This window comes from Protopterus annectens, chromosome 9.part0 (genome assembly GCF_019279795.1).
Source record: "Protopterus annectens isolate FY-2018-M chromosome 9.part0, PAN1.0, whole genome shotgun sequence".
Taxonomy (NCBI): Eukaryota; Metazoa; Chordata; order Ceratodontiformes; family Protopteridae; genus Protopterus; species Protopterus annectens.
The window spans coordinates 1,004,335,465-1,004,348,783 of NC_056743.1; the positions used below are offsets into that span (position 1 = coordinate 1,004,335,465).

Sequence of the window (13,319 nt, forward strand, 5' to 3'; positions counted from 1 at the left end):
ACTAAGCAGTGGGGGGCTCCCACTTCCAAATCAGGGCGTAGTAAGACTGCCCCCTACGGTAAGCTGTCTCAATGACTTAACTTTAAAACTCCCAAGCACTTCTCAATTGACTGCTCCTTTAGGTGGAAAGATTGCTCTGCAAGCAAAAAACAGGGAACTCATTACCCAGGACAAATGGGTTTTAAATGTAGTTTCCCAAAGATACAGATATCAATTCCACACGTTACCAACCCCAAATGGTTGGCCAGATCTTCCCCCAAATCAGTGGGCAGAGGCTCAAAAGCAAGTACTCTCTCTGTCTCTTAAGGTTAAAGACTAATTCAGACTGTACCAGAAGAGGAAAAGGGACAAGATTTCTACTCAAGACTTTTCCTGGTACCCAGAAGACAACTCATGACATCCTATCCTGGACCTTTCTATCTTAAACACCTTTTTGGTGATTCCAAAATTCAAGATGCTAACTCTTCACCGGTTGCTTCCCATGATAGGCAAAGATGCCTGGTTGGCAACACTCTATTTAAAAGAAGCTTACCTGCACATCCCAGTCAGGTAGTCTTGCAGAAGATACCTATGCTTCAAAGCAGGCTGCATGCACTGTCAGTTCTCTCCACTGCCCTTTGGCTTATCTATTGCGCCCAGGGTATTCACAAAGTACCTAGCTCCAGTCATTGTATTTTGCAGGCAAAGAAATATTCAAATATACCCATACCTGGACGATTGTCTAAGTCAGGCAGAAAGCCAGGATATACTTTTAAATCCTCTGACATTTGTACAAAAGGTGCTAACGTGTCTAGGGTATACCATAAACAAAAAGAAATCACATCTGGTACCCTGTCAGCAAATTACGTTCCTGGGAGCAAGCTTGAACAGAACTTCCCAGATGGCTTTCCTCAAGCCAGAGAAACAAATTCATTTGACAACTTACTTCAAACTAATGGCCACAAAAACCCTGCTGTCTGCAAGTCAAATTCTGCAAGCCTTGGGGATCATGGCCTCCTGCATCCTACTAATTCCATATGCAGAACTGCATATGAGGAAACTATAATGGTATCTAAAAAGCCTATGATGTCAACATTCTCAAGATCTAGAAGCAATGATTCCTATCATTCCTTGCCTGCAGTTAGAGTTCCTTTGGTGGGCAGAGGCCTGCCAGCAAAACAAAGGCCTGCCATTCACTCTACCCAACCCCTAACAGATGCATCAGACTATGCATGGGGGGCTCACCTGGCAGGGAAGTACATTCAGAGCAAATGGGACCCAAGTCAAATGCACCTGCATATCAATCCAAAATAAATGCTAGCTCTACAGAATGCTCTGACAGCCTTCAAGGATCGCATTCATCAAGGACAATTATTGGTAAAGACGGACACCACCACTGTTATGTGGTACATAAGTAGGGGGCTACCCATTTATACCCCCTCTGCAGACTAGCCATGGCTCTGTGGAATACAGCCTTGAGCTACCAAGTGTATCTGCAGGCTTAGTTCCTGCCAGGAAAACTAAATACATTGGCAGACGAACTAAGCAGAAATCTAATAGACCCACACAAATGGAAACTGGAACCAATGACTTTCAACATGTTGATAAATGTGGGAGCCCAGATATAGACCTGTTTGCCTCCCCCCAGAACTACCAATTGGACAAATTTTGCACAAGGACTCCCCACAAACAAGCTTGGAAAGTGGATGCCCTGTCCTTCAGCTGAAAAAATCTGTCGGTTTATGCCTTTCCTCCTCTGCATCTCCTCTCTAAAGTACTACTAAAGATCAAACAAAACAAACCGAGGACGATACTGATTGCACCAGATTGGCCACGCCAACACTGGTACTCCCTCTTGTGCAGCGTGTCACTGCTGGCTCCATGGCACCTAACTCAGACCCCTACCCTGCTGTCACAGCAGGAAAGCCAGATTCTGCACCCTCAGCTTCAAACCCTGAACCTGGCAGCCTGGCTGATTACCTCATCTCTCCATTTCCATCCCTCAGTAAACAAGTGTTGGATGTAATTTTGTAGGCAAGAAGGCCTAGTCCTAGAAAATCTTGTGCTGAAAAATGGAAAAGATTATGTGCCTGGAACCGAACTCAAGGGATGGACACAGCTGCGCCCAATTTACCTCATCTCTTCAGTATTTAACTGAGATGCTTCACAAGGGCCTTTCTTTTTCCCCCATCACAATTCTTGCCTCAGCCATTTTAGCTTATTGCAGCATGGAATCTCCCCTCTTCTCTCCTCCACTGCTCAAGTAGTTCCTCAGAGGAGCCAAAAACTTAAGACCACCCAGGAGAGCCCCAACTCTAGCCTGGGACCTTAACTTTGTATTGGAAAACTCACTCTTCCTCCTTTTGAGCCAGCTGCAAGTGCAGAGTTAAAATTCCTTTCTTGGAAAACAGCCTTCCTTTTAGCAATCACTTCAGCAAGAAGGGTACTGGAATTACAGGCCCTTATGGCAGTGGAGCCTTTCATCATCTTTCATGCTGACAGGGTGTCCCTCAGGATCAATCCCAACATAGTATCCAGTGTAGCTCTTAATCAGTCCATTCATTTGCCAATCTTCTTTTATAATCCACAGAACAAAGGGGAATGATTACTGCACTCCTTAGATGTGCGCAGACAACTTGGATTTTACTTTGACAGGACTAAACCTCAAAGGAAATCTGAACAACTGCTGGTGGCATTTGCTGCAGGGGCAGATGGGAAGGCTATTTCAAAGCAAACCATTTCTAAATGGATAGGCCATTGCATTAATTTCTGCTGTAAGCACCATGGAAAACCTATCCCACAAGGGATTAGACAACATTCAACCAGGGCTGCATCTACATCTACAGCCTTCCTCAGATGTGTCCCTACCAGGGACATCCTAGAAGCTGCTACTTGGAGTTCTGTACTTTCTTTCACCAAGCATTACCATTTGCCATTTTTCTCTAAATCCAGAGCTGACTTTGCCACTGCAGTCTTGCAGGGCCTTATAGCTGGTCCTAATGCTGTCTAAAGTCCTCCTCTCATCCTTAGCTTTGGGAATCTACCGAAATGTAATGACTGCAACAGTGAAACACGAAGAACATAGTACACTTGTGTACACTTACCATAAATGTAGATGTTCGAGTGTATTCACTGTTGCAGTCATGGTTACCTTCCTTCCAGCCCCCTGACTTCTTTTGGCTATACCTCTTTTCTCCTTTACCATGCTTAAAGGCTTTTTGGTGTATTTGCTATTTTGTTGGAGGTATAACCTTGTGTGTGTATGTGTATGTATAATATATATATATATATATATATATATATATATATATGTATATATGTGTATATATGTATGTATATATATATATATATATATATATATATATATATATATATATATATATATGTATATATATATTTAATTGCTTCCCATTAAGGGGGCACCTGACATCTGGGGCAAGAAAAGCTGATGTAATGGGATTGGCTGCATGCTTTATACTCCTATCTACCTGATGTCATGGTAGATGAGACAGCAACCGACGCAGGACCCAAGACTTTGATAATCAGGCTGACAGAGGGCTACTGCAAGCAGATAACCCAAATGTGACGACTGCAACAGTGAATACGCTCAAACATCTGCATTTAAGGTAAGTGTACACAACTGTACTTTTGTGAGCAGCACATTTTCCATTGTGTAGTGCATCTCTTTGCTTTGAATGTAATACCTGTTCGCAGACAATTTGGAGCTCATTTCCAGATATGGTTTATGCATGGAAATACTGATATTTGTAGAGATTTTTTCAGATTGATAAATTATGGTGGTGCTGTATTTTGCAGTGGAGTATAGCACTGTGGATTGTGTGAAAGTGTTTTATCCCCCATTTGCTTGTTGGGTATCTTTTTTAATTTTCAGTTGATATTTGTATTTGTATGTATAAATTTGCTTATACCGATCAGTTTTTTACACTCCTTGTCCTAGTGAAGGTGTAAGTCGTATATATATATATATATATATATATATATATATATATATATATAGACACACACACACAAGAACCAAGTTTGAGTGAGTGTGTGTAAAGAAGACCTCTATTTAGTCAACACAATTTAGTAGACTAAATAGACTATGAACAGGTTTGCAAGATCACACAGTCCTGAGGTTGGGGAATATACTCCTTCCCTGGCATTGTGTGATCTTGTAGTTAGTATATATACTTAGCAGTTAGTAGGGATTGTGATGGGTACAGTGGAATGTTTTATTTAGGTTTCATTTTTGTTTTATTTGCATTCAGGGAGAATACCCTTGTTGCATGTATAGTGAAATGTTTGCATTGTTGACGTGTTTCTGCACCATCAGTATTTGGATATGTCAATCTAATTTAGTAAAACTCTCTCTCAAATAAATGTGTATATGTATGTGTGTATATATATATATATATATATATATATATATATATATATATATATATATAATATAGTCATAGTTAGCATTCCTTTCATGAAACATTTTTTTTCATCAACCAGGAAAAAAGCCAGTTTTTGTTTTCTGGCCTTATTGTCGTTAGCTTGAATAGTTTAATTAGTTTAATCGACTTAAATAGTTTAAGTAGCTTGAATAGTTGACTTTCTAATATCAGACATTTGCTTTATATGTAGTGCTTTGATAGGCTGCCTACTGTTATGTCGCAAAAGGAAAGGTAAGCCTTTGGGCTTTAAAAAATGTGAGAAATGCAGCAAGATGATGTCCCTCAGTGATGCTCATACTTTGTGCATTTACTGTTTGGGGCCTCTTCGTTTACAAGAATCATGTGCTATTTGTCACACCTTTAATTCAAGGGCATTGTTAGAATATAAAAATAAGTTGATACTGAAGGAGTTGATTAAAGCCCCCTTCTCTGAGGCTATCATGTCTGATCCCTCCTCTCCTAAATCTGATAAATCGGAGAGGTCAGGGAAACGGTCATCTCCCACTCCGAAAACCTTGTTGGAGCCAAGAGCTAAACAACCAAATATGTCCTCCTATTCCCATGTTGCAGTATTCATACTGTGGGATCCTCCTCCTCAGGTGACCAGAATGTCTGGCTCCTGTGCAAAAGCTTAAGCTTGGTTGCTGCCAGGTACGCAGGACATCACACGCAGGGCCATAAACCAGGGGCCTTAAATGTGATGTCTGCATGCACAGACCTCAGAACTTTTCTGCTGCAGTCAAACATCAGAGTGAGCGCTTTGCTCCGCTGTCTTCAAGACGTCTAAAGATAAGCACCCCATTGGGGAAACCCTTTTTTCTTGCTTGAGCTTTGGTTGCTTGCTGTTATTCTTAGCCGATGTCCATTAGAAAGGGGAAATGTAGGTGCGGACATAAAATTCCGCACAAAGATTTGCATGCACTTTGCTTGTTTTACTTAGGTCAGGAACATGACCACACCACCTGTAGTATCTGCCAGTCGTTTGTACCGAAAACCCTCTGTAGTCGTCTGGGAGCCTTAAAACTTTACCTTGTGAACCAGAGGTTAAAACGCTTGGCCCTACGTATGGATCTGTAGTCAGCCGTCGAGGCAGAGCTGCCTAAAAAAGTCAAGGTTGCTTCTACCCCTCCATCATTGGACATCCCGCCATCAAGCATATATATATATATATATATATATATATATATATATATATATATTATATACAAAATGTGTGTGTATGTATATATATATATATATATATATATATATATATATATATACATATACACATACATACACACACACAGATACATACATACAATGTGTGTATATGCATACATATATCTTTGTGTGTGTGTGTGTATAGATATATATATGTGTATATATATATATATATATATATATATATATATATATAAATAAAAGACGTGTGTGTATATACATGTATGTTTATTTACACACAATCACACAAACTTTTTTTTCACATTTAATTATTGGGAAAGTCCAACTGGATAGGAGCCTTTTTTCAGCAGAGGTCTGGGAGAAAAGCTTGAAAGTATTACAAGAACGTTTTAAGAACAATATTTTTATATTCTTCAAAAATAACAGAAATAATCTGCAGTTTAAACAGTTATACCCAATTAGACATAATGTGAAAACATTGGTTAAGACTAGACACATCTCTTATGACAGTGATTTGATATTTAGAGAAATTAAGGGTACATTAGTACAATACAAACAAGAATTGTAATATGAAGTGAGAGAGAAAAACAGGACTGTGGCATACTTAGAAAGAGAGTCAGGTGAGAGAAATTGATTGAAGTAAGGAAGGGAGTGCTAGGAGGTGTGAGGTTTGAGTAGGTACTTGTTCATATGTTGGGATTTAGGTTATCCTGGGGTTGAGCAAGAAGAGAGATTTTGGATAAGAAGCGTTTCATAATGGTTTTAAAGGACTGGAGGGAGTGTATTGACCTGATGGATGCAGGTAAGGAGTTCCACAAATTGGCATCATGGTATGAGTGCAGACCATGTCCATCTGCTTGAGTTGGTGGTAACTTGGGTAGATGTAAAAAATCCAACAACACTTTTTAAGAGCATCAGGAGTTCCCCACTGCCATGGCTAAATTTCCCCTAGTCATTATGGATATGAATACCACCTTGTGTCTCCACTGAAAACAGGCTATTGGCCTAGTGGAATAACCTAATCAACCAAGTGTAAACACACACACACACACACACACACACACACTGGTGAAGTGTTAGGTCTTCCTGGGCTGTATTAGATCATGCAGTGAAATTGTTAGACGTTATTATTCCAAGAGAAACATTGTGTTGCAAGTTAAGAATGACCTTTGTGATAAACGTTTTTTCAGGCTTTTTGTAAATGTCTCTCTTCTTGCATTTCTTGTGGAGAACATCTTTGCCGACTAGTGAGGGATTTGTAAGTTGAGGTATTAAAGGAAGTCTGTGAAGAAATGATTTTCTTAATGACTGCCCTTAGACTTGAATAAATACCTCTTACTTGTATACTTGAATCAAATGTCATTAATACTGTTTTGTTTGCTCATTGTAGATGTCCCATCATCAGAAGTGAAGAGTCTGGATTTGTTGGCAGCATTGCCAACCCCTCCTCATAACCAGAACGAGGATGTCAGGTATTGATAACTCTTGCACATAGTCACAATGCACATTCTGCTACATTCATTGTGTAATAGTGACTGTCAGGGTGAACTTTGGAAGTCTGAACACTTGCTCATTGATTTGCATATTTAATGCTAATTTTTTGCTTTGTGCTGTACTGAATAAACCAAGGTATTGAGTTGGACTTGCAACACCTGCAGAAACTGCCATTGATCTCTTTTTGCAACTGCCAGTGTAATAGTAAACCATTTAATTTTAGTTGTTCTTCCACCCCTGTAAAATTGCCTTTGACCTCTTAGCAACTGTCAGTGTAATAGTAAACCATTTCATTTCAGTTATTCTTCCACCCCTGTAAGTTTTTTTATCCTGCGTTTGCAATTGTATTGGATTCCTTCGTTCCTTGAGTTCAGTAATTAGACTGTCACCAGTATAGACTGACTTTCCATGGTTGTCCTGATTGAGTATAAATGCAATACTCAGCCCCCATATATTTTCTTGATTGTCTTTTTGAGTTGGGCTTGAATGTGATGTTGAAATGTACTAGCATTTTACTCAGTTAAAGTCAGTGATAAAATCAGAAATCTTTGGATTTCTTTCCAAACAGAAACAAACTTAGTGTCTTGAGAAACAAAAAATGCAAGACGTTTAGGTTCTTCCATGGATCACCCTGCAGTCCCTTCTCTTCCTGTTTGTTGAACGACACATCCTGGTTACCCTCGATGTGAAGGATATTTCGTTCCAAATTGCTGTTCACAAAGCTCACATGTGCAGTAAATTGGATCATTATGGGAAGCCCATAGTATCAGTTCACTTTTATCCCCTTTGAGCTTTCCGCTCCATCCATAGTCTTCAAGTTCACATGACCACTGTTTGTTTTCCATAACTGTATTGTCTTATTCAAGCCTAGTCTTTGGAGAAGCATATAAAAATCACTGTCTTTTACTTGACATAGCTTTGTAAGCATTCACGTCTCCTTGAACCTTCAGAAATTGAGCCTGACACTGTCTGCCATCAAGACCTTCTTGGGAGCGTTTCTTAACACCAAGAGCTGTATGGTGTGTCATGTCTACCCCAAAAGAGGGTATCATTAATGAATTGATATTAATCCTGGTCAGTGTTGGAATACTTTGTTTTGGGACTTATACTGTGCAGAAGCCTGGGGATGGACCAAATACCAGAGTCTTCCACCAGTCCCACAGCTGATGGATATCTTCAGCCATCCAGTATCAGGGAGTAATGAAGTACATCTTCCAGCATCATCTGCAGTCCTTTCTTGCTGTGCAGTCCATTGCACAAGACACCTTTTTTCAACATCATCAGTCGGCTTGAATAACCAGAGCATCTCAGCCAAGTACTCTGTTGGCGACCTTCCATACCTCTTTAGCATGTTGTAATTTGTTAGTGTTCAAAAAAGGTTAACTGGTTTTCATGTGGGAAAGAAATCCTCCACAAAGCCTTCCATTTATATTGCCTTTTTTGCTTAGGACATCGGCATGATATTCCTTACTGTCCGTTCTGAGTTGGATTCAGTAGTAAGACCGTTAGGTGCAGGGCAGATTTCCTCCAGCAGCACTTAGATTCGGTTAGGGATGAGCCTTTGCATGCTATGGCATTCACCAGATCCCAAGCTGTCTTTCCTGGAAAAGCAAAAGGATAAGAGGCCGAAAGGAGGTGGATGTCAGAGAGGTCAGTGACATTTCTGTATCCGACTTCCCACCAAGACTTGAGAGCAGTAACTCTGGTGAGGCATCTTTGCAGCCCACTGATCAGAAGCTGCTAAGCAGACAACTGCTTCCAATCCCAAAGTACTCATGGCCAACAGTGATGGCAGTATATCCTTGATTGTAAAGGAGGGGACTACCTGCATACTGGGTTGACGTTGCAGCTGCCTGTATGTGATCTGAGGCCTTGTCTTTTCTTAAACCCAGCCTTTCCAAATTTAAGTGGTAGGTAGGTTTGCCCCAGCCAGTCCTGTCTCTCCCCTGCCTTATCCACCCAGGTCTCACAAATGGTCAGTCTGGTACAGTGCTTCATGGATTTCATGAAGTCCAAGCATCCCACCTTTCAAAAAAAAAAAAAAAACAGATTAAACTGTGCCTTTAACCTTTCCTGGAAAAAAGAGGAGGAAATTCATATTCCACCGAGTCAGAGGCTAAATAGGAACTTGGATATGTAGAGCACGTTCTCCCTCAGGCTACATAGGCTCTGTACAGAAGACATCTTATCCTCAGCCTCATCGCCTGAGAATGTAGCCTTTGGAGACACCATTCACAGAATGAAGGAAGCTTTCAGTTGAGATTCTGGGGAAGTCTCTAAGGCTCAAGCTCACTACATAGTGGTTCTGAGACTGCCTGCCCCTAGACTGCTGGCAATCCCTCCAGTCCCTGTTGTCATGGATGATGTGTTTGCTGACATAGCTTTGCAACCTGATTCTGTTCCTCCTGTCCCCAAGGAAATCTGATTGCCTCTATAGAGGTGCTAGAGTCCCACAAATATCTCAAAAAAACACTTTGTCGTACCCTGCATTAGTGTGTAAAGAATCCTCCAAGGGAAGCTAATGGGCAAGCTAAGATATCATTCCCAAATGGTAGGGAGAGCAAATTGCTTGACTAGTTTGACATAAAAACATACACTTCAGCCATCCTGACCATGAGAGCTCTGAACTCCCAGTTCCATATGCTCCAAAAGGAGCTAATGGTAAAGTGTCTAAGAATTCTTTGCCAGTGATAGGGATAGCAGATTGCTTGATAAGTGTGGCATAAAAACGTACACTTCAGTCATCGTGGCCATGAGAACTTCGAACTGCCAGTTCCATTTGCTCAAATAACTTGAGAAGACAGTACAAGAAAAATTAAGCCCAAGGCAAAGGGGGGGGGTGCAGGATAAGAGTCTCCAGAGAGAGAGAGATCCAGGAGCTGTGTAATGTTACCCTCTAGGTGTCCAAACACTCACTGAAAACATAGCTATGATGTATCATGCAAGGCAGCTGCCAGAGGTCCATAATGCTGTGGACTCTGCCCCTTTTTGACCAAGTTAAGGCAGAACTCCTGGATTGCATCCTTTGAATAAAGAGTTTCTCTTTGGACTCTGAGAGAAAAAGTGTTGGGGAAACTGGATAAAAAAGGGAAACAGATGAATTCAGTCAGGGAGATTTTCCTATCGCCTACTCCCAAATATAACAAGAAATTATCCTAGCAAGTCCTAGCCCTTTCTGCCAATGCTTGAAAAAAAGTGAACACAATAGAGGAAGAAGGGCCAGACACCAAATGAAGTGACAAATTGGACACTAAACCAGACCTGGAGGACTCGAGGTCCCAGCCCCTACAAAGGAGCAGCAGTGACTACACCCAGCACCCTCATTGCCACCACCCCATCTCACCCAGCCTCGGAGGAAGGCTATCCTCCTACACACAATGTGAAGAGAGAACTCGAAACAAATGGGTTCTGCCGATCATAAAGAAGGATTATTCCCTTCGGTTTTGGAAACTCCATCCTTTCTAGTCATACCTCCCACTTCAAAACAAGAAGGAAAATTGATTCCTTCCTTCCTTTCTACAGTACCTGGCATAGCATTCTCCTGGCACCTCCTCTTAGTCTCCGGATAGGAAGGTACATGGAGACCCATCCTGAATCTTCCCAAGTTAAATATGTCTTTAGTAGTACCCAAATTCAAAATGATGAGTCTACAGAGATTACTATCCCTAGCCTCCCCGAGGATATTGATGGTGACTGTAGACCTAGACACCTACCTTCATATTCCTGTTTTACAGTAACACAGGAAATTCCTTCATTTCCAGGTAGGTGGATTACATTACTAATTTTGTGCCTTACCATTTGGCTTATCTGATGCACCCAGGATATTTACCAAATGTTTGGAACCAGTCATTGCCCTTTGCAGAACATGAAGGGGGTTCACATTTACCCTTACTTGCTCGATTGCGTGATCCACGCCACATCACCCTCAGAACCTCTGACAACGATGTAATTCACCATGGATTGCTTTCAGAAGGTAGGACTAAGCCTCAGTATACAGAAGTCACTACTCTGTCCCACCACCAGGGCTGACTTCCTGAGGGCAGTTATGGATGAAGTCCAACTAAAGGCATTCATTCCAGAGGACAAAATCTTTGTCATTACTGTCTCTGGAACATACTCAGCAAATAAGACAGTACTGCGTGGAAGTTTCTGAGCGTCCTGGGATACATAGCTTCTTGCATTCTAATTCCATCAGCAAAGTTGCACATAAAAAAGTTAAAATAGGTCCTAAAGAATTGTTGGTCGTAGCACCAGCAGTCAGTAGAAACATGTATCCTTCTCCTTGCATGCTTAGCTCATTTCATCCATGTGCACCTCCAGGTGTTTCTGCAGTTACCTCCTACTGTGCCTCTAGGCGTCAAATATTGCCTGTGCATATTTGTTTTTATAATTCCAATACTATGCTACATACAAGGTATCAGAATTTTTTTTATGTTGAAGCACACCTCTCAACTGTACCAAATTCCTCAGTATTTCATGTTTTGGGGCTCAAAATATTAAGTTGTCATGAATTTCAGATTAGCCCCTTTAACTCATTCACTCCAGTGGAGCTCAGGAAGTTTGCACTGCAACTTCCAATGGGCAGAGCTTAAGCCTTTTGATAGAATCAAATTAAGTACTCACATTTCAAACAAATATTCATATGTCTGTAACCAGAGGGATTATGAAAGAAATTTAAACTGCAAACCCTTCAGAACAAATTATTTTTATAGTAGTAGTAGTTTTTAAACTGAATTTTATAAGTCACAGTAAACACAGTAACTATTACGTTTGTAATATTTTGTAAACAACTTACAATATCTCTGCAACCACTCAAGTTACACACATCCTGTCAGCAGCTTTTTGTTCATATAGCTGAGAGCTTTCATAAGAGCATGAAGAGTTCTGTCCATGTTACTTGGTTGTTGAGATATTTAGAAAAATGTGAAGATTGTAGCTGTATAATTTCATATCATAAAAACAACAGTTACTATCTCTTTACCTGCACTAGACAGAGGTCAAATATTAATGCAGTTGAGTTTGCCATTATGTAAACTTTAAGATGAAATATTTTTAAAACCTTTTACATAGCATAGTTTTGGAATTATTGATGCAAATATGAGCAAGCAGTTTTTGACGCCTAGAGATGTCTGTATTGCAGGTGCACATCGAGGCGTCCTCTGATGAAATAAGTTCAGTCCCAAGTTCTGCTTGCAGACAAGGCTTCAACAGTGAATTAGAAAACACTCCCTGGTGTTGACGCCTTCACCTTTAAGGAGAACCATATGTGCTTCACATGCACGCACTTATGGCAGAATTTAAACTCTCTGTGCCAAAGTACTGACTGAATGTATGTCGGAGGTAGTGTTCCTCATTTTGGAGATGGAAGGTTGACAGCCATGCTGCAGTGAGTTGAGAAAGTCTGTTTTGCAGTATTTACATTAACTTTGGTCTTATGAGGTACATAAAATGCGCGGAAGATACAGTCTGCAACGATGTAGTTGGGTATCGTAAACAATACCGAACTAGCACACATTTATGGTCCAAGTTCTTTAATCCATATGTGATGACACACACACACACACACACACACACACACACACACACACACACTGATTTAGAAATATATGTAGTTAACCTTGCAGATTGGACTGGTGCCTCTGTGGCAAAATATTTACTTACCAAAAAAAAAAGAATTTGTGCTGCTCATACTAATAAACAGTATGCTAGGACAAAAAAGTAAGGGCAGTTCTACTTTTAAATTAAGTTAAAACAGTAAGGCAGTGGAGCACGTGTGATTCCTAAGTGCACAACCAGAGGGCTTTTTAGGTACTTCTGTATTTGTAATTTGTTAACGAACGATCTTTTGCATTTATTTAACCATGTTCTTCACAGATTATATGTGTATGCGATTCATGCAGTTCCAACAAATCCCTTTCTTACCAGACATATCTGTTGTCATTTGCACCATAAAGGTTTATTTTGCCTTGGCTGCTGTAACATCAATCCCCCAATATTTTGCAGTACAAAATGCATTTAATTGTACTTACTGCATATAAGACACGCAATACAAATACAATTAGAACACCTATTTGAGGAACAAGCACTTTTTTTTTCCAAAAAAAGGCTGGTCAGTCCTAGGGATGGGCTACAAAACACCACTCACTCGCTACTGTGTACTCGAGTTGTTATTAGTAGTTCTAGCCATCATCCAAAAGTTTCTTGGCAAGAAGAATTACAAAACAGAGATTTGTATGG

At 40.5% G+C, this 13,319-nt stretch overlaps 1 protein-coding gene across 1 annotated transcript in view; it reads left to right on the forward strand.

The window, feature by feature from the left end:
• The window catches only part of KMT2D (lysine methyltransferase 2D), a 3,358,270-nt gene that overhangs the window by 2,964,766 nt on the left and 380,185 nt on the right, over positions 1 to 13,319 (forward strand). Inside the window, exon 42 of the mRNA XM_044082193.1 lies at positions 6,979 to 7,060. Within this exon, the coding sequence (XP_043938128.1) occupies positions 6,979 to 7,060 (82 nt within the window). The remainder of the gene's footprint in view (positions 1 to 6,978; positions 7,061 to 13,319) is intronic.